Raw genomic sequence first — 22,908 nt, 5'->3', positions numbered from 1 at the left:
CTGGTGTGGGATTGCGATTCATATGACTGGACGTTGGATCTCATGACAGTACCAGCGACATATAATGGTCAACATTATCAAATGAGCCACATTTTGAAAACCATTCCCTTGCCAATTGTCTGATATCCATGGATGACAATGCTAGTTCATCAACTTCCTCTAGCTGTCATCATCTATTTGCAGTACAATGCCACTGAAACATTACCTTGGTCCACAAGGAACCCCGATATGAACAGCATAGAACGTCTTTAGGACTATTGTAGATTCCAAATTCAACTCCTATTCAATGTGGACAAGTGAGTAAGTATGATTTTATGCCGCTTTTAGCAATATGCAGGCACTACATGAGGCACTACATGAGGAATAGCAGAGGATTCTGATGCTGAGAGAGAATTTGATTTCCAGTATGATGAGGACATTGGCAAATGTTATCCATGTGAGGGGTGGCTACACCAGTTGTGGTTCATACAATGGGGAACATTCCTGGAGTTGCGCCCCCTTGCCCGCTTGGAGCGCTCTGCGGTGGTTACGGTCCAACAGTAGCTGTCACTCTGATACTGGCCTGCCTATCGGCCAAGCCTAAACTTAAATCGACATTAAACCTACTTTTAACTATGTGGTTCTTATATTACGAATTACGGAATCTGGAAGTTGTCCCGACTGACACTGTTGTCAAAGCACGAAGAACTAGCGTGTCTGGAAGAAAAATAATGCTAATAGAACGGTACTGGAGATATTGTAATATTGCCGTTTCTCGGAATTTCTTATTGAGTAGTTGCTTTGTAAATTCGTCAAACCATTTACTCCCCATTATGTCACATTACACAGAGCATTAATGCGGTCGTAATAGGTGTTAGAACATAGGATTAGTGTACACTGAAATTAGCGTTACACAAATAACGTTAGCGCTGACCTGATTACGCGCACAACATAAGTGCTTCAGTTTTCGTCCACGTAAACAACCTATTCTCATAGCCTATAACGCTTTGGGATGCACTGGAAAGAGGAAATGCTATGGCAACGGATCGTTTTCGAAAGGATTTGAAACATAAATCATTTTCATCGAATTAACGACTCGCTGACAGTGTGTTCAACAAAATATATTACACCCATTCACACGATAAATAAGCTCACAACTTCCGGTTTATAGTTTCTACATACATATTTAAGGACCGTTCATAATTAATGGGGTGGGTGTTGGTGATGATTTTTATGGAAAAGCATGTACAATGAAAATGACCTCCCTAAAATTCATGTACAAAGTAAGTGACACCCTCTTGCATATGTCATATTTAAAATCAATTAAACCCACCCCCCACCCCATAATTTTAGCATAATCGTTTTATGTAAAAAATTGCTTACCCCCCTAGTACATGTGTACAAAATTGATGACCTCTACCTTTCCAGAACAAAATAGGTGATCCCCCTTAAATTCATCATCACTTCACATCCCAAAAATATATTTAGGCCATTATTCAATCCCCAAAATGTACAATATATTGGCATATTGCTTGCACAATATATTTCTAAGTATCATTTGGGACCCCACCCCAATCTGTACCATTTTTAAAGGCTGTCTCTTCTCAACACAAATAACCAGTATCTAAATTATAGATCACATTTTGAAAATACAAGAATATCATTTGAAATTGTGTTTCAGGTGTTGTCAAATAATGTTACTAAGCATGAGTGAATTACTGAAATATTATAAACACATTGAACCATTACTGGAGGTCTGAACTATCTGATGTCAGAAGCAAGGGGGTATCGGGTACATTGTCTTTTAAGGTGGGAGCCTTTTAAATTTGAATAAAAATATTTCACATTTGTTATTCCAGCATGTGTGAAGGGTTTGCAACTTACATCAAGGCTCATCACAATTATAATGGACTCACAGTGTCAGTGAACACAGTGTGTATTTGAAATACTGAAACAAGGAATAATGTAGCTTTTGAATGGTAGTCTAAATGGTACAATTGAGATTCTACAATACTTATTATTCTCATGTGTCAATTATCATCAGACAAAAATCAACAAAGTCTGGGTTGTAATTTCAGTTTTTATTGTTCAACATATAATATTCTGCATGTATGGACAATCATACTGTCAATATTGCTGTACAGATAATTTAGGTGACATGCATATGCACCAAAAATGGAAGTACAACAGTGAAGTCTGAATATTTTGACAGTCCTGTGTAAATGAAAATTGCTGCAGCACTAAGCATAATAGTTAGTACTGGAAGCACTGCATGTTTGTCTCTGTGTTGATATACAGTTACTTTCATATTTGGCCTGTGCCCAGTCTAGAGAGAAAATGTTTGGCTCAATAGTCTTGCCATCAAAATCATCATGGGTGATTATTTCCTCCCCAGCGACCTCACTGATGTTACATTCAACATCACAAGTATCCAACAGCATTAAGTGGGTCAGCTGATACAGTCCAGGGAAAGAATTGGTCATACAACATCTGTTTCTCTCAGAGGTGTTCATCCTGGAAAACATCAGTGGAGTATTACTATCCAAACTGATACAGGGTAATATTATCTCATGACTGCCAGTTATGAGAAAATGTATCATTATCAGATTTAAGTTACTATTGTAGAGAAAGACATGTCACATAATGAACATATTCATTCCGATAGGTCAAAGGTGGAAAACAATATTCTTAACAAATGTTTCAACTATGGAAGGCATAATTTAAATATGCTGACATTTTTTCCTTCTCTGAGTGGCATTTAGAAGTTGGTGTGATGAACAACAAGGAGAGTTCTATGGATATACAACTTCTTTAATATAATATGAGCGACATTGTGGTGTAGCTATTAACACCGTTATCAAGCAAGTACCTCTCCTCGTTAATTTCTTTTCTGATACAAAGAAGTGTGTTCAACAAGTACACCAGACATTATTCAGACAAATTCATACCAAAAGTAAACAAACACTAACCTGTAGCATGTGTATTCTGGAATCACCTGGGCCTCATCTTTGTGGACAACAGGCACCTGTAGGGAAATGTAATACGATGCATTAAAGGGAAAAAGTCAATTGTGTATTAGCATTCTTGGTAAACTTTAATTCAACAATGAAGGGAGCAAAGGTGTTATTGTCAAACATAAACAACTTTGCAAACATGTATATAATGATGCTAACTTGCTTTTTAAAAGCAAGAAGCAAATGAAAGTTAACCCATCTTAAAACATTGAAAGTAATAAATTGGGGTCTGTTCAAATTTACTTGCCTACTCTACCTACCAGTCATCAGGAGATATAAGCATATGTGAAAATATCACATACATTAGAATTTTAAGTAAATTACTCAATGTAACTCAGTGTCAAACTGACAACTGTATTTAAGATGCATGACCAGGTGTTGTATGAGAGAAGACAAGCAGGTAAAATCAACAGGCCATATCAAGTGATGAATGCTTTGCTAAGATATAATTGAAATATAACTTCTTTGAGTGGCATTTTAGAAGTTCTAATTGAAATATAGTTGAAAATAGATTCAATAGATTAACCTGAAATTAGAATGCAACAGCTGTGTTCAAGTACGTCGGAAAATTTTGAAACAATCTTAACAATGAATGAATTTTGAAACAATCTTAACAATGAATACAGCCTAACTACTACAGAAACTGTTTTATCATGTTTATAGCTAATCTTCACAAGGGTGCCTATTTCAGACGATAACATCAGTGGTGCCTTGGGCTGCACCCTTTGTAAAGCGAAAAGATTGTGTACTGTACGTTTTGATGATTACTACAGTGAGAGGCCCCTAATGTTTCGCGTGAAAAGTTTTGTATAGCATGTGTACAGCAACACATTCTCTTTCCCTGAATCAATTCAAAACCCCTGCTCGTAATTTCGGTTGGCATGCACGTTAACTAAATTTGGCAAGGAGAATAACAATAACAACATTTTCTTCAAACTGTAAAAAGATGCAAAATACGTGGTACTTACCATAATTAGTTACAGTATTGTAACGAAATCGCTCTGTAAGAAGTGGAAATGGCACACAACACTGAGAGTGAGACCAGCGAGAGCTGACGGCTACCTCGTCATGCTTTGTTTCATTCGTCGCTACTTCGAATGATAGTCAACCACCACTTCAGCAAGTTTTGACCTCTCGGACACGATGAACCTCTATTGCAGCATCCCGAGGCACGGCAGCACGTTTCAAGCATCGTAATATTGCTGCGCATTTGAAATCGACCGTGCAACAAACTTTGAACGACATCATTATGCCGGAAGTATACTTAGGACCGTAGTGATTGGCGCCATCTATTGGCGAAGCTGTAAAGGGAGATAAGTGAGGAATGTTCCCCATTACAACATTAATTTTTTTAGAACTGTGTGACAATAGGGTTAGTAGTATAATCGTGGTATTCCTTTCAGATTGCAAATAAATTGTTACAAATTACTACCAAATTTCAGTTTCGGTTTTGATTTTGGTTTAATCAGCATAATCATACTGTTTTCATACACAAATGTGCCTGGTGCTTGATTAATGCTCATGTGTATACTTGTTTACACTCTATGCATGTTCAACAATTTTCTTCATTACAAAAGAACTTACTTGCCAGAGTCTTTGATCTTGTTGCCAACATCTCTTAAAAGAATTTCATCAAGCTCTCGAACCATCACCTTCACTCCGGGAAGATCAGCGTGTCCTCCAGTCACACCTGTAGTGAATACATCACCAGATGATGTCACATTCACATCTTTGAGGCCCTCATTATGTGCACACCTGCTACACCCTCATTACTTTCATATTTGTCATTCATCATTATCTTCACATCTGTCATTCATCATTATCTTCACATCTGTCATTCTTCATTATTTTCACATCTGTCATTTTTCATTATCTTCACATCTGTCATTCTTCATTATCTTCACATTATCTTCACATCTGTCATTCATCATTATCTTCACGTCTGCCATTCATCATTATCTTCAGATGTTACACCCTCATTATCTTCATATCTGTCATTCTTCATTATCTCTACATATTACACCCTCATTATCTTCATATCTGTCATTCTTCATTATCTCTACATATTACACCCTCATTATCTTCATATCTGTCATTCTTCATTATCTCTACATATTACACCCTCATTATCTTCATATCTGTCATTCTTCATTATCTCTACATATTACACCCTCATTATCTTCATGTCCGTCATTCTTCATTATCTCCACATATTACACCCTCATTATCTTCATATCTGTCATTCTTCATTATCTCTACATATTACACCCTCATTATCTTCATATCTGTCATTCTTCATTATCTCCACATATTACACCCTCATTATCTTCATATCTGTCATTCTTCATTATCTCTACATATTACACCCTCATTATCTTCATATCTGTCATTCTTCATTATCTCCACATATTACACCCTCATTATCTTCATATCTGTCATTCTTCATTATCTCTACATATTACACCCTCATTATCTTCATGTCCGGTGAAACATCATCATTGGTGAAACATCATTATCTCAATGTTACTTTCTCATCTGTCAAACATTATCTCCTGGAGATACCTTAAGAAATGTAATGTCTAACAAAAGAATGTTTCAAGAAAAGTTTGAGGTACCATGCAGAGTCATTTGCTGTTCCCGAAGTTTCATATTTCATTTTATTACCACGAGGGCGAAAATATCGGGGTTAATATGCCCTAGGGCAAAATATCACTTTGCCATGGTGACGTGACATCATGAACAATGCTATGACGACACGGTTCAAATTCTTCTATAAAGTTGCGTTCTACATGCGGCGTCAGCGGGTAGCCAGCCTATTTTTGAAAGTAGATTTGCATTTATTTTTCTCAATTTGACGACTTCGGTAATAAACAGAATATTATATTCGTGCCCATATCATACTATGTTTACGACACTCATGCCTAAATATCGGTATATACCAACATTTATGCACTCGTGTCGTAAACATGGTATGACATGGGCACTCATATAGTATCGTCTATTTATCTCATAGAGATACCTTAAGAAATTTAAAGTCAGACAAAAGAATGTTTTAAAAAAAGTTTGCAGTACCTGGCAGCGTCATTTGCTGTTCCCGAAGTTTCATTTTTGCAAAGGCAAGTTTGTCCTGAGCTTTCTCAAAATCAATCTTTATGACTTCCAGCTCCAACTCAGCATCATGGACTGTCTGAAGTTAACAGGAGAAGCTGACATATGCAGTTTATCATTTGAAGTCAAATTCATTTACAACAGAAAAACATTCATATGTATTGTGGTGTAAATGTTGACACTGAAACATCATACAATTTGGTAATTCAACTGGTCAGTGTTTTGTCACAACAAAATCAATGACAAAACCTTGTTACAGGAGACAGAATGACATGCCCTTAGAGAGGGATGGTGTAATAACACAATTAACAACGTTTCTATTGGGTGTGACCATCATTTCTGTTGAGGCAGCCAAGACATAGGTGGCCCATTGAAGACAGAAGATGATTGAAAATGAACTGACAGATAAAGGATAATTCATTCCCCCTGGAATTGTTTCCAGTTTGGATAAAATATATACTAGGTGTATGATTCCCCTGGCAGTTCAATCAAGGTGTGGAATAGATAATTTAGATTACATTTTCTGGAAGGAAGCAATAACATAGGTACTAGTATATTATTCCGACGGAAGAATTTTCCAGGGGGAAAGAATCCTGTTACATCTATTCTCTATCAGTGAGAGCTGGCCATGGGAATATAGCAATGTTAATTTGCCTTACAACACATGCATCATATGGGAGGACATTATTCTGATGCTAAGTGATGTTACATCCCTGGATTTGCATGAAAGGGCAGAACATGATCTTGTATTGTTTCCTGGTATCGCATGCCATTCAAGTAGCCATTCACAGAGATGAGATATGTTCTCTCATTAGTTTGTGATGCCTACCCAAACCATTACACTCACACACTTGAACTGATAAAACAGAGAAATGCCAGCATTAGTTTAACGTTCTCATGGACACCTGTGAACTCTTGCAAGACTATCAGAGATCTCAAAATAAAACCTGGGTAAATCTGTCCCAGTCGCCTTCTGTGATGTGCCTGACAGTTCAACATTAGGCATACTACTTGACATCGAGGCAAGATTTGGTGCTGCCTCAACTGGATGCATGCAATCTTTCCATAAATTGGTCTCAGCACAGAAATTTTCCAAACTCTCAATCTTGTGGTTTGGTTTCAACTCAATAGATAAACAACCAATTATAGTCTTGTTGATGTTGTGTCACATGTGAACTACTGGATCCAGATAAATATTAACTGTTGCCCTGCTGTAGATAACATCTTCAAAGACACAATACTGGGTTTCAATGAACATTAAAATATCAGGAAGTTATGGCATTACGATAAGTGTTGATAAAGTTGATATTATAACAACATACGAGCTTAAAAAACTTGTTCACATTCAAAATGCTCAGTTGATAAGAGATAATGGTATAGGTTGTATTAAATTTAGAATTAAAGAAATCTAGACACATCAAACATTGAAGGCACAACATATTAGGGTGGCAATGATTCATCCAGAACGCGTTTCGATTGTTGATCTTGAACCCTCGATTCAATCTTCTTTGATTCAATTCTTCAAACAAGTGAAAACATCCGATTTCATTTTACTATCAGAGTCTTTCTTAGCGTGAAATCCATGGTCAACTTAGCGATGTCTACTAACAACAGTTCTCATTGGATAACCAGCCTGATGTCAACCAATCACATTTCGCCTTATTTCAGCACTTGAAACTGCTTAAGTTGGAGTCAAAATTATGTTCTGACTGTATGGAAATAAAATCAATAGGTATTCAAATATCGAATCAAAATAGTGATAATTGTTATCAAAAATCGAAACTAAGGTGTCAGATTTGATTTTCAATGAATCGACCTGAATCATTGCAGCCCTGCAACATATAGTGTTAAACATACATTCAGTGTGATGTCAGTTCTCTCAAAGCCTGAAGCAGCTGCTGTATCATGCTCTGTGATTCTCTTCTCCAGTTCGCAATATGCCTGGTTGAGCTGGACAGAGAGAACAAATTCAAATATACAATGAAAATTGCATGGCCTAGGATTGGTTGGTTGGTTTGTTGTTTAATGCCGCACCCAACAATATTTCAGCTATATGGCGGCAGTCTGTGAATAATAAAATATGAACCAGACAATCCACTGATCAACATCATGAGCATCAATCTATGCAATTTGAATACGATGACATGTGTCAACCAAGTCAGCGAGCCTGACCACCCGATCCCGTTAGTCGCCTCTTATGACGAGCATGGTTTGCTGAAGACCAATTCTAGCATGGATCTTCATAGGTTTCATGGCCGAAGAAGAATACATGGCTGACTCACCAAACTCATTTGACTGCTAGATAATTTTAGTTTTAGTTTTAGTTTGGTTAAACATTATCTTGACATTGAAATAGCTAATAACTTTGTATTTTGATTGTTAAAATTAGTTACAGCAAAAATGATAGAAGCTGACATTGTTATTCTGATCAGTCAAATATACTGAGCTGCAAAAGAATTGGCACACCAATAGAGATTTCTCAACCACACACCTCAGTTCGCTCTAATTAACAATCAAACTCAAGGATTCAGCTCAAACTTGACAATTATGTTTAAAGCATTTTCGGGAATCACATTTAGAGTTCACAGAAACAAAATCACCAAAAATCGTACCACAAAGATACCTCAATGTCAGTATCGTGTGTGGCCTCCATGGGCATCAGTGAAGACATTGTCTCGTCTGTACATGGAATGAATTAGCCGGTTGATGAAGGCCATAGGCACTTGGGTCCATACTCCAGAAATGCCTGATCAAGTCCAGCCACAGGTGCCGGCCGTGGTTGGTGGTCATTCAGTCTTCTTTGAATCTTATCCCAAAAGTGTTCTATTGGACTTAAATCCAGACCTAGTGCAGGTCATTGTAGGATTTGGATGCCATGTTGTCTTAGGAAGTCCAATACATCTCTAGCAATGTGGGCATGAGGGTTGTCTTGCTGGAAGATGTGACTTCTGTGACGTCCAAAATGTGGTACAACATGGGATCTTATGACTTGGTCAATATAGCGAGCAGCTGTCACGCCATTTCCTCGCCCTAGACTGGGGTTCTGGAACACCACAGGGCCAACTCTCTGGTTCAGGCCCATTGCACCCAACACCATGATGCTTGGACCACCCCACGAGTCTCTTTCAACAATGCACTCATTGGAAAATCGTTCCTCACACATTTGCCATACTCTCACTCTGCCACTGGCTGTCGAAACACAGTATCAGCTTTCATCAGAAAAAAGCACACGTCTCAAATTTCGATGCTTAGTTGCCCATTGCAGTTGGTTTGAGCAGTGACGAGCAGTGAGGACAGGACCACGATATGGTCTGTGACAGCAGAGGTTTCTTCCCTGCAATTGTTGACGCATTGTATCAGCACTAATGAGTCTGTTGTGAGTCCAAATGGTCTGGCATGCTGTTTCCGTTACTCTGGTGACGCGATCCTGCAGATGGTTGCGCACAATCTGTTGGTCTTGACGTTGTGATGTTACTGCAGGTTGTCCAGTGCATGGACGGTCTTGGATGCTGTTAGTGGCCTGATACTGCACCTGCAATCAGTAGGTTCCTTACATGTTCCTAACATGAACATTAAAATGATTGGCTACCCTCCATGCAGTCTGGCCAACTTGCAATCGTCCCAAGGCTTGGTTCATCTGATCTCTCGTAAGTCTTGGCATGGTGATTGTGTCAAAACAAGTATGATTTCAGGCACATTTGGGACTTGCTTTCATTGGTAGGGTTGTCACGATATGCACATTCATTTTCATTTTCACGAATGTCATACAGAACCTTTTAACACATCTGCCTTTTAAGTGCATTTCGATGATATACTTTTTCATCAGAAAACACACAAATGTTGGTAATAACTGTCAATTTGGATTGAAAAACATGTTAGCAAAATAGTAGAATCATAATAAAAACACTACCTTGTAAGAGCAAATTATTTGCATTTGAATTTGAAAGGTGACGTTTCTTTTGCAGTTCAGTATATATATTTAACATGAGACTAGTGGTTGACCAATCAGCACTATATATTCAAGCACATTCAGTGGATCAACGCTTTAAGACAACCTCAAAAGAGAGCCGTTCACTGTTTCTCAACAGTATTTGTATGTCACCACTGTTTTGTTTATGATAAGTGAGTCGTTTATGAGCTTAGAGTGAATGAGTTCAGTTTTACGCCGCTTTTAAAAATATTCCAGCTATATCATGGCAGGGGAATCGAACCCGAGTCTGCGGCGTGACGAGCGTTGCGACTGCTTTAACCACTAGGCTACCCCACCGCCCCTTATGAGCTTAGATTTCATAATAACAATAAAAAGTCACAACCACATGTGAAATCTACAAGAACAAACTTAATGCCTTTATTTCAAATGAAGCTAAACCTTTGAAACATATAATCATTACATATTCCCTTATGCAGAAGCATCATTTGACTAGATTTGCATACATTTTCAAGCATGCATTCAGGCATTGAAGAGTTTAAAAAGTGATGAAAGAAAGACATTTCCTTACACAGGGAAATATATATATATGTAAATATGTAAATTACATTTTTTGTTATGCCTTAGAAAACTAAGGACAATTTTGGATATCAAGGATAATATTTGAATACTAGTATTTTGATATGTGATCATTTTATCAGTACTAAAACAAGACGTTTCTCACAGATGTTTTCAATACCTTATTCCCACATTTGCTTAAAGGAGATATATTGAATCACAACTTTTTAAAATACTTCATAAAGATCAAACAAAGTATACATTCACACACTCAAAAAAGACATATGTGCTTTCATTGTATTCTAAAGAGTAACAAACAACTTCCCAAATACGATAGCCAGTGCATAATGTAATCCCACCTTCGGGCAAAGTTGGGCTGTGACTTCATAGATGCAAGACGCCGGCCATTTTCCTTTCTTTACAGTTACGACTGCACCATTTCACAGATGTCTCCAGATAAATCCTAGCCTAAGGTATTTAGGACTCAGCTGTTAGTCACACCTTCCAGTAAGACAAAAGCTAGGTCTACACTGTTGAATAATTGCTTGAATTTAGTTATATGATATTATGGGCGTGGTGGGCGAGCTGGCTAAGGCGCCAGGCTAGTGATCCAGCGAGGTTGAGGTGCCGGGATCGAGCCCACCTGTGCCCGGGTGTAAAAACCTTAGAGTCAACTTTGTGTGCAGACTCTTTCAGTGTTGTCACAACCCCTAGTGTACAGTATACAACCCTGTGCACTTAAAAGAACCCATGAATCCGTTGGTATATGACCAGATGGTGGCCACATCAATACAGCAACGTGCAGTAAACTTGGACAAAGTACTGCGACTATGTGTCCCAGTCCACCCAACTGTGAATGGGTACCTCGTTAGGATGAGAAAGCTACAATAACTCGGTGCACCTAGTTGCAGCAAGAGTTGTATACTCCATTCTTGTTAATAAAATTATGATTAGCTTTTTGTGACTTCGGACTCTTTGCTAAGTAAAATTCCCCCAAAGCAGACCAGCACGCCAGTTAAGAAAGGGGTTTCACCGGAACCATCACTGGGACCCCAGACCCTTATCATAACAGAAGGAATGAAAGAAGAAGTGATGCAGCCACAGCACGTGGACAGGACTATCAACAAACAACATGTGACAACAGGCGAGCCAATCATCCACCAAGGAGCAGTGAGTAGGAACAAGGAAGAGAGCACATGACTGGAAGAGGCAAGGCTAGTTATTCAAATTAGTACAAGTGTGGGCTTTGGAACTGCAATGGTTGCATGGGCTTGTGAAATTAATTCAGATGATCATCTGGTGAGATCTACTTGTGGTTCTCATTTAGATTGTGACATTATATGTGCAGTTGAAACTCATCTGAAATTAAATCAATCTATAATTGCAGAAGACTATTCGTGGTTTGGACACAATAGAAACTATCTGCACCGGCAAGCCAATAGAGGCTCTGGAGGCGTGGACTTCTAATAAAAAAATGACTTCTTAGTTACATATACTGCTCACAAAAAGTAGGGGATATTGAAAAGATGAGACAAATAAAAGCAAACGTATGTTTAATTGTCATTGGGAAACAATGTTCATGTGGAAATATGGATGTCTAGCATCAGTTACATACATACATACATACATACATACTAACATTTGTATAGCGCCGATATCCAGCTCAGCTCAGCTGCTCAAAGGTGCTTTGTTTTTCCCTCGTTCACTTGATGTCAATCTCAACGGCACATCGTATTGTCAATCTCAACTCCCTGGGGAGCATACAACTCTTGCAGCCATTTCAACAAATTGATTTTGATAACAATGCAGAAGGAACAATTACATGTATTTTTAGTAATTATTAGTAAACTTGCCTCTGGATTATGGTTGCCTTATTCCTGTGGATTCCACAGACACATACAGAATGGAAATGAAATATTTTAACTAAGTCATAGCTATCCCTAGTGGTATGCTTAAAGGTCACATGCAACCAAAAAATCAAACATAATTAAAACACAATTATCACTTATTCATGTCATATAATATACATTGCTGGTTATAAAAAAAACATAAAAACAAATTTATAAGCGTACAATCACAAATCAAAAGTGCAATATTTTGTACTCGGGTTTACTTCCCAAGAAACGAAGCAGCTGGGATACCGAACCCAGTCAGAGCGGGTGGGTGTGCACTCAAGTGTAACGGCGTGTGTGTATATATAGAGATGTTGGGTTTTGTAAATACATGCTCATTTTTTGTGTATAACATTTTGCAATCAACAGACATCATAACATGTCATGTGTACAAGTATCACACCTGCCTGTCTGTGTAATTACATAATGTGACAGAGACCGAACTCGGGCCATAAATCAATGCATTTTGTTTATGGTGTATAGCCTGATTGGTGTTAAGTTCAAATTGCATGTGGTCAGTGATCGCAGTTGTGTATTGAATATTGTCATTAGCAGACAGGCAGGCAGGCAGACACACAGGTGCCAATAAAACAAGACATTGAGTTATGTCTGTGACAACGACATATCTATATCACAGTTAGAAATTCTGTCAACGCTAAATGACATTGCTTTTAAGTATCGAACTGAGAAAGTGACTCGGTAAGAAGAACATGTGGTGAAATAGACAAATGAAATTATATAAACAGTTAATTTACTGTAATAACAAAGCTCGCGCCTGTGAGACATCAACAAAACATTAGAAAAATAGCTCACACCAAAGCCTTCACCGAGTATTCACCGGACAACCCGCTTCCAAGTTGCGCGAGCCTATTTCACTGCGCACGTACTATGAGCGCAGCCCAGCTGTTGGAACCACTTGAATTCCCCAAAAACGCTGGGGGAAAATTAGTGAATCGTTTGAACTCCGATTTCGCGCGTTTTTTTTCATCGCGTTATTTTTCAACTTTATAAGTTGAATTTGCATTTTTGATGATTTGTTTCGGTAAGTCCATACCGAAAGGTATCAGAATCTCCAAAGTTGTGTTTTACGTTAAAAGAGTTGCATGTGACCTTTAAAAGAGTTATGCAGTTATCTCCCTTGGCTGTGACATCACAACGTAGTTGTTGAAAACCTCTCATGATTTTTCTGAATAAAACTAACATCTTCTGCATCTCCTCGTGGGGAGGTTGGCGCAGGCACTAGATCCCATAATCCAGAGGTAATTTTACTAATAATTACTAACAATACATGTAATTGTTCCTAATCATAGGCGTAAACATTCCCTCTGGATTATAGTTGCCAGAATCACACATAAGGAAGGAGGGTTTATGCAGATGATGAGTAAAGCAATACCACTAATTATCCCATTATAGTCTATGACATAACACTTAGGATAACTATGACTTAGGTCATGAAATGTAATTATATGGATTACCTAGATCATTCCCTGGATATTCCAGCACTCAATTACCTAAAGGGAAGGATCATACTCATGAGGGAGAAATATTTGGTGTTTGGAGAAGACTGTGACGTCATTTCCGGTCCAAGACCTCATATCCGGTTCTGTAATAGTCTATTTGACCGAATCTCATTTTAACCGGTGTCTGTGACGTCACTTCCTGTTTGATGACGTCACTTCCTTTTGATGACGTCACTTCCGGTTCATGACGCCACTTCCGGTAAGTGATTTCAAGTCTCCTCGTAGATTATTTAACTGGAGTAATAAACTGCAGCGGATATAATAATTCCACTTACTGGTGATAAATATTAGTAGATAAGGTTCTTCAAAGATCCTCATCCTTCCGTTTACTGTTAACCTGTTTCCTCCCTCACAGTCCAAAACAGTGAACCACTGCTGAGTTTGGATATATCTGCAACCCCCCAACCCCCCTCTTTTTTTCCCCCTCAAGGGAAAAACAGGTGGAGGAGAGGCGCTGTCAGTAGGCTCTCCAAGAATGGAATGACGTTTAGCAAAAGCAAATTGGTGTAGGGATTAGATATTTTGCAACAACATGCAGCAACAATCTGATCTATGGAAATGTACCCCCAAGCTGCAAGTGACGACATCCAGGCCCTGGTCTCATGCAGGGAAAACTATTGTTCACTAAGTTGGGGTCACAGTCCTTTGTAAACAAAAGTGATGGTCGTCCTGAGCCAAGACGATATAATATGCAATCAAGATCTCCAAATCAACAATTGTCTTGCATGAGATAAAAAGACAGCGGCAAATATGTCTGATATTGAGAGTACGCTGGAGATATCATCTCAGAGCTCGAATAGGGCATGACCACCACGGTATCTTGGTTAAGTGCCAAATAATCCTCAAAACCTGGGTGAGGAAGCTACCCGATTCCCAAGACAAGGCAACCGCCGTATGAAAAGATATCGATCTAGTATGCATGGGCTAAAAATTTAATTTTGTAAGTAAAATTGATATTTTATACTTATCCTGACTCATGATCTTTGCTTATCTCCCTTTCCCTTTCGAATGGTAGTGGAACACTTTAATCCCTTGAAGTTCCCGAAGCGGACGTACAATACTCACCCACGAGTTACCTCCCTTCCTCTTTTCCGCGCAAACGTACCATGTGACGTGCCCAGACTTGTCACTCTTCCTTATATTTTCGCCCATGCACTTGGATCTGCTGTGAAATCACAAGTGTCTTCAATGGGGAGGTTGGGAGGGCTTGTTCGTCATGAGTCAGGATAAGTATAAAATATCAATTTTACTAAAAAAATTACATATTTTTCCTTATCCTGACTCATGATCTTTGCTTATAGAATCCGTCGGAATAGGTGGTGGGTCAAGCCACTGGATTCAACAGCTGTCTTTGGATCCGTCCTGTATCCCCCCCATGGCAACTCCAAACGGCATTTCCGTGGTCCTATTCTTCCAACTTGCGTAGTAACTCAGGGGGACCACTCCTTGTCTTACTTCAATCTCAGACAAGTTGAATCATGTTGATTCGTGTGGTTATAGATAAACTAGTATTCTCCTGTACTAGATATCTTATAACAACCCATGGAGTTGCGATCCCTTTATGTGCAGGTAAGGTTATTACAGCACAGGATCACTCATGCTAGTCTGTCCTAGACTGTGCGCATGGACTTTCAAACTAATACTTTTCCTAGTAAAAGTCATCAACAAGTCAACGTGATAAAGGGTGAGATTTCAACTCAGCGCCTTTGAGGAACCGTTAGTTCCTGTGCTACAACGAGAGGCCCAAATTTGTGAATGCCTGAGATGTCTTCAGTGGCTATGTCTCAGAGGAAGTGGTTGGCAAACACCGTGTCCGACTTCCAGAAGCAGCCCTCCATTATTGTCGGTATAGAGCAATTTCCGTGTAGAGCTAGTGTTGACGCCAGTGCTCTAACTTCGTGTGGGTTGGAAGCTCTAGGAGGTTCTAGTCCTGCTGCTTTGTAGGCTCTCAATATAACGGCTCTCATCCAGAACGATATGATCGTTCTTGAGACTTCAGTTGATGTCTCAGTTGATAATGGGATGAATAAGCGCTTGAATTTCCTTCTCCTCGTCTTAGTCTTTTGAAGATATACCTTCAAGGCTCTGACTGGGCACAAGGATAAGTCCTCTATATCTTGTGGGCCGAGAACTGTAGACAGCGCTGGTAAGTGGAATTGTCTATCTGGTTGACCAGGTAGTTGATTCTTGGCAATAAAGTCCAATCTAAGTCCTAGATGAACTGTATTATTTTGCCCTCTGTCAAATGTTGTTCGACCGTAGTCCAGCGCATGTATCTCCGATATGCGAGCTGCAGTGGCTAACGCTAGCAGGAACAGCGTCTTCTGTGTTAGTAGCTCGATCGTGATCTGGTCTAGTGGTTCGTAGACATCACTGGTAAGATGACGTATTATTACATTCAGGTCCCAGGCTGGAGCTCTGAATTTCTTTTGTTGGTCTTCCAACTTGAATGATCTCAGTAGAGCAAGTAATTCTGGTACTTTCGTCAACTTGATGCCTGTTTTCATGGTAATCACTGTACTGATGGCAGCGAGGAAAGTTGATAGAGTCGAAACCTTTAGATGTCTGGTCTGTCTCAGATGACATAGATATTCCGCCACTTGAGGATGTGTAGCTATTATGGCTGTGAAGCCTTTCCGCCTTGCGTAAATTTCAAACTGCAGCCATTTATCGTCAGATAGGTTGCGAAGTCGATCTCATGTAACGCTAAAGTTACTGCTTTGGCTGCTCTGGCGGAGTATCCTCTTTTCTTCAAACACATTTTGATACGGTCCACACGTGTAGCTGGAACACTGCTGGGTTTCCGTGGACTTGCTTGGTGTGCGGATGTATCAGTAGGTTCGGCCAATCTGGAAGCTTGATTACTGGACTTCCTAGGTTTTCTAGTAGATCTGGAAACCATGCTCTCGCTGGCCAGTAAGGCGACCAAAGTCAGTTGTAGCGCTCTGTGTCTGTTTGATCTTGATCAGTACTTTTGGCAGTAGTATCGGGGGTGGAAAAGTGTAGCCGTTTAGTCCTTCCCACAACATGCTCAGTGCATCTGTTGCCCAGGCTTGAGGATCTGAAACTGGTGAGACGAACGTCTGCAGTAGTTTGTTGAACCTCGTTGCAAACAGGTCTATGGAGGGGAATCCTATTTCCCTTATGTTCCGCGAAACGCTTCTGGATGGAGCATCCATTCTGTTGGTGACGGGTGTAGTGGTCTTGAGAGAGCGTCTGCTAGTACGTTCTTGGCTCCGGGTATGTGACACGCCTTTATCCAGATGTCTGCTTTTTGCGTGATCTGGAACAACTGGAATGTGAGCTGCAAAGGGCTTGGTGATCTTGTGGATCCTTGCCGATTTATAGAGAATGCCACTGTGGAGTTGTCTGTGTGGATCATCAACATCTTGTTGTTCAGCAAGCTCGACCATAGTTGTACGGCGTTGATCACTGCTTTCATCTCTAGTAGATTGATGTGGAGCTTTTGTTCTGTATAAGACCACTTTCCCGACGCTACTTGATCGTTGAGATGTGCCCCCCCATCCTTGCAACGAGGCATCCGCGTAGAGGTGTGTCTCGAAGGCCGGCTCTTGTAAATAGACTCCTTCGCAGACATTCGACCTGTGTGTCCACCATAGTAGGTACCTCTTGAGGTTTTCGGGCAGCAGGATAGGGTCGACACTGTCCAGATGCTTTATGAGGAACCGTTGTAGCGGTCTTAGCTGTAACCTTCCTATGTGCGTCAAGTCTTGCGCCGAGGTTAGTAGACCGAGTAGAACTTGCCATAATCGTAGTGTTAACTGAGAGGTGACTGCTGGCGGAATCATGGCTTGTATCTTGACCCATCGATCCTCTGGGATGACAATTCGATTCTCTGTAGTGATGAATCTTATCCCAAGGAATTGTAGATCTTGTTTTGGTTCCAATTCTGACTTCCTTAGGTTCACCAACCATCCCAGTTCAGTTCAGTTGTAGTCTGAGTAGACTTGCATCTTGGTGGACCTGAATCCCGTCGTCCAGGTAGAAGGCATTGTGTAGACCTCGTTGATGAAGGTATGCAACTATAGGCTTGGTTATTCGTGTGAATAGCCACGGAGCCGAAGATATTCCAAACGGTAGCACGCTCCATTGGTAGTGTTGCCCCCTGAACAGGAATCGTAGATATTTCCTTGATTCTTGATGTATCGGGTAAGTCTATGCTGGCCATGTAATCTGCTGGACGGACGAGTTGTTTCAGTTGAGGTAGGTGGATCATGCTGAACCTCTCTGGTTTCAGTAGGTAGTCTCTGTTGAATATGCGCATATTGTAAATCAGTCTGAACTTCTCTAAGGAGTTCTTCTTTGGTACTAGAAAAATTGGGGAATAGAAGCCTGGGGTGAGATGATTCTGGTCTATTATCTCTACTGCATCTTTCAAGAGAAGTGCGTTGATGGCTTCTTGTAATCTGTCTGCCTGATCCTCTGCATACTTGAAGATGATTAGGCTGAGGGTTAACAGAGGGGCATCTTTCAGTTGAACTTTGTACCCTTCTCTTAGTAGCTGAGAGGCGTAGTCGTCTCCTAAAATTCCCCAATTTTTCCAGTACCCTTGTAGATGTCCACCCACTGGCGATAGTTTTACAGGAACGGCTGGGGGTGGAAGACTCCAGTCGTTCCGAACTCTGGCAGCGTACTTAGACTTGTTGTTGTATCTCTGGGATGTATGGCGGATGATGTTGGCCAAATGTGTCTATGGTCTTGATCATCATCACCTCTCTGGAGTCTTGTGAGGCTTGTTTAGCTGCATCATCCAATAGACCTCCAAAGATGGTAGGTGCCTCCCACGGAGCTCGTAGTAGAGGCTGCATAAATCTGTCATTCCAGGAGCAGGACGCCAGTAGACCCTGTCTGCGTATTAAGGTGATTGCCGCCGAAATCGATGTGAGGTGGTCCGATAGGAAGAACTGATCCTTCTTTTGTGTAACGAGGGCTGAGTAGATCATTTTATCCTCTTCCGTGTTGGAATTCTGGAATTTCTGTATCAACGCTTCGTTGATGGCCCTAGAACTTGCTAGTCCGAAGAAAGATCTTCGAGAAGCTGTATCCACTTGTGATAACTTCTTATCATCCACCTTATAAACCTTAGTCATGGCATCGTTTACCAACTTGATGTTGTCGTCCCACTCCGGCTCCTTCACAAATGGTTCCATGTGATGTAGGGGGAATCTCTTCTTATTAAAAGATGGTAATTGCTGTGTCTGGAACATGGAAGCCTTCGGGAAGGCTGTGCGAAGACTCTCCGCTACGCTGGATATAGGCTCGATCGGTGGGATTGTGACGGAGTCGAAGCCATCATCCTTCATCATGTAGGTGTAAACTTCGTTCCTATTTTTAGAGGGAGACTCCAGGCTCAACCCGCTAGCAATCCAAGCCGTTACTTCAGAGTCCGAGAAGACGGGGTCCGTAGTGTCTTGAGTCAGAGAGCTGTGTCTTGTTGACGTATCTCTGTGTGAGCCTGTATCCCTTCGCGAACCTTCATCCTGGGTTCGCGAACCTGCAGCTGAAGATTCCTCCCTGTGTGAACGTCTGTCATAGGAGCGTTCCCTTCGCGAACGTCTCTCTCTGGAACCTCTTCGCGAACCTCCGTTTGGTGAGCTGTGCCTTCGCGAACGTCTGCATGGTGATCTGGATCTGGATCGGTTAGGCGTCGAGGCAGGCTTCTTAGAGGTGTGGACTGCGTCTCATCTTGACTATCTCGTAGTATGACGGAGTCGTCTGGTTGTGGAGCCCTTCGCGGAGGAGTACGTTCGCCAACATCAACTGCAGGTGTAGCTCTGATGGGTATAGATTCACGCAGGCCAGTGGGTTTGCGCACGGTGTGGGTAGACTGTTGGGTCTTCCTTGATTCTTGCTGGAATCTCTGCTCCATCATAGCCATCATCTTGTTGGTGAACTGCGTCATGAACTCCCCCGGGTCGAAGTTCTGCATCTGTTGAATCGACTGCGATGCTGTTTTCCGTGCCTCAGCTTCTGTCCTCGAAGGAAGAGGCCTTATGTCCGACAGATGGCCTGCTGTGACATTCATAGGTGATGATCTAGTAGTAGTTGACATCGACTGTGTCATAGATGTCATCGATACCTCAGGTAGTAGTATAGGGGGGTCGTCAAACACGTCTTTCTCATGCGGCGGTATGATCACATCGTTGAAAGATCTCTGCATAGCAGCGGTAGCACTTGTAGTTTTGCCCTCAGATCTAGTACTCGTAGACTTTCTCTGCGTAGTAGAAGAGGACACCGTCTTCTTCTTAGACTGGGATGGCGTAGGTTGCGAGGTTGACGACCTTTTCTTAGCCCCCTTTGCCGCAGACTGGCTCTTTAATGTACTAGGCAACATATCACTATTATGAACATCAGCAGCAAGCAACATACGGTTTTTGGGATGATGTCCAGATTTATCACATGTGACTAGAGATGTCTTTTTCACCCGATCCATGGCACGTCTATAAACATAAGACAGATATTGATTAAATTGTAATTCAGTTCAATCAATACATCTGTACACGAAGGACATTGGGGGTGAGGATCAGCCAGAGAAAATCTGTGTTTACACACACAGCAGGATTTCATGAATTGTAAACAAAGTTACAACACGATGAAAACACGAGTGAAAGTCAATAAATTTTAACAAATTTGTAAAAATACTACATCGTAATTATAAACAAAACCATACACAGCTTAATTTAGAAGAATAGGCCTATATATAAATGATAGATTGCCGTATACGGGACTCCAGTGCTCGCCCAACCATCCGCTTGGGCGAAAAGGGAGAGCGTGACAAGTCTGGGCACGTCACATGGTACGTTTGCGCGGGAAAGAGGAAGGGAGGTAACTCGTGGGTGAGTATTGTACGTCCGCTTCGGGAACTTCAAGGGATTCAAGTGTTCCACTACCATTCGAAAGGGAAAGGGAGATAAGCAAAGATCATGAGTCAGGATAAGGAAAAATCCTAAAACTCCCTTGGACTAGGAGGAACGTGATTTAAATGTGAATGAAAGTTTGGGATAATTTCGAGAACAGATGTGTGAAATCCCTATCAATTTGAAGCACTGGCGAGGAAAAACAACCCCATCTTAACAAGGTTAACATGGGCTTGTCTATCCATACCCCTAGCCGAGGATGCTAAGCCTTCGTATATACAATATTGTGACTGAATTGTCTAGCCACGTTGTACAGTGAACGCAGACACAAGATCACAGAATAATGTCCCACATAGTGCATAAAATTCTTACAGCGCATCTCCAATGGCGCGTCAAATGTCTAAAGAAACGTACCTTCAAAGAAAAGGATATCACTAATCAATGCGCCGTTGATTAAACCCATGATTAAACTCATGTCCACCCGTAACAATCGACAACCTAACAATCAGCGTCATTCAGTCCGCAGTAAATACTATTTATCAGCCAATGAAATAAGTCGTTATATTGTAGCTTACACAAGGTCTAAGCTGGTTCCCAAGCTGGTTCCCGGCTCTCGTTGCGCTCGCGAACTTGCGCCACATTGCGTATATTGCTATAAGCAAGACGGGGCCCAGCTTAAAACAAGGTCGCAAAGCATGGCAGAAGTAGGTAGACCAACGGAAGATGCCATGAGCGTGTTTAGGGAGATGAGGATGATCTAAAAGTAAACGAACGACAGAATACACCTTCCAAGATCTGTCAGAATGCAGAGGGATAATAGGCACTTGTTAGAACAATAAATGTGCCCTATAACACGCCTTTTCCAGGTACAAGGCAAATGCTCAAGGTGTTGACATGTTACCTGTTATTACCCCTGATAACCCATGCTGCAAAGAGGCGCGAGAAAATAGAATAGCCACATGATTTATCCCACCAGGTACCCATGTACCCTGCTGGGTTATATAGAGGCAAATGAATAAACACACTTGCCTGTATTCAGTGACTGGATATCAGGCTTGTTTCCAACCTAACGGTATATCGCCCGTGCCTCCCGTGGAGCGCCCAGCTGACAGTGCATTCTGGCAAGAAAACGCACGTGTCATCCCCGTTATCTGATTCATTCACCTGGCCATCACCTGGTCCGACGCATGTGCTACCTGAACTGCCGTCGCCTCGTGGGAAAGCGGATTGATTTCTAACCCTGGCCTCGAATATAGCCGTGGTGTTGCTAATTCAGTAATAATTCTGAAAAATAATATTGAAAATTTTATTATACATTGTATATTTATATACTTATCCTATCTCACGGTATGCACCTCTCTCCTTCTTCTATGACCATGTGTGGAAACATGCTGTAGGCTAAGTTGAATCAAATCTTACTGGCCTCTGACCCGCCCTGACCTCTGCCCCCACTCCGACATCAGCACCTGCCAATCATCTCCGTAAGCGTGCAACTCGCTAAGATGATCATGTGACTACCTGTGCCTGTCATTCTCGTCTTGGAGCTTCCAGTAATCTGTGATGTGGGGCAGGTCGGGTGGGTCCTCTCGCGTGAGATAGGATAAGTATATAAATATACAATTTATAATCAAATTTTCAAATTTTTAAACTTATCCTATCTCACGGTATGCATAATCCCACGGCTGGTAGGCGGGTCGCAGATTAGCCCGTTACTACCACCAGGAAAAACGCATAACCCAAGGAGGCCAGGAGAAAGCACCAACTCCCGATATGCAAACTCCAACTTGAGATTGGTTTCTTCACGTAACCCCTTGGCTTACACAGCACAAAAACTCTAGGGAGTGGGCGCTCCCGAATTAATGTGGTTTTCGGCCGCAACTTTTGACAAGCAAAAGGATGCAGTTTGGCAAGTAGGCCCCGCCGCCCCGCGATTTATCATATGACCCCAGTGAATTAAAGTCGAGGACCTTAATCTGGAAAGTCCCTGCTTGAAACGACCCCAACAGACACACGCTGGAAGGCGGTGAAAGA

The 22,908-nt window shown here is 41.1% G+C and overlaps 1 protein-coding gene across 1 annotated transcript in view; it reads right to left on the bottom strand.

The window, feature by feature from the left end:
- Nucleotides 1-22,908, bottom strand: part of LOC124259008 (IQ motif and ankyrin repeat domain-containing protein 1-like) — a 227,146-nt gene that overhangs the window by 51,093 nt on the left and 153,145 nt on the right. The window contains exons 9-11 of the mRNA XM_046693074.1: nucleotides 7,959-8,051; nucleotides 6,066-6,180; nucleotides 4,578-4,683 (exon numbers count right to left, since the gene is read on the bottom strand). Coding sequence (XP_046549030.1) covers nucleotides 4,578-4,683; nucleotides 6,066-6,180; nucleotides 7,959-8,051 — 314 coding nt within the window. The remainder of the gene's footprint in view (nucleotides 1-4,577; nucleotides 4,684-6,065; nucleotides 6,181-7,958; nucleotides 8,052-22,908) is intronic.

The sequence above is a fragment of the Haliotis rubra genome, unplaced genomic scaffold (genome assembly GCF_003918875.1).
Source record: "Haliotis rubra isolate DU_JTF1 unplaced genomic scaffold, ASM391887v1 Scf706, whole genome shotgun sequence".
In the NCBI taxonomy this organism is placed as follows: Eukaryota; Metazoa; Mollusca; class Gastropoda; order Lepetellida; family Haliotidae; genus Haliotis; species Haliotis rubra.
The sequence above is the reverse complement of the archived record's forward strand: the minus strand, read 5'-3'. Positions and strand labels throughout refer to the sequence as shown.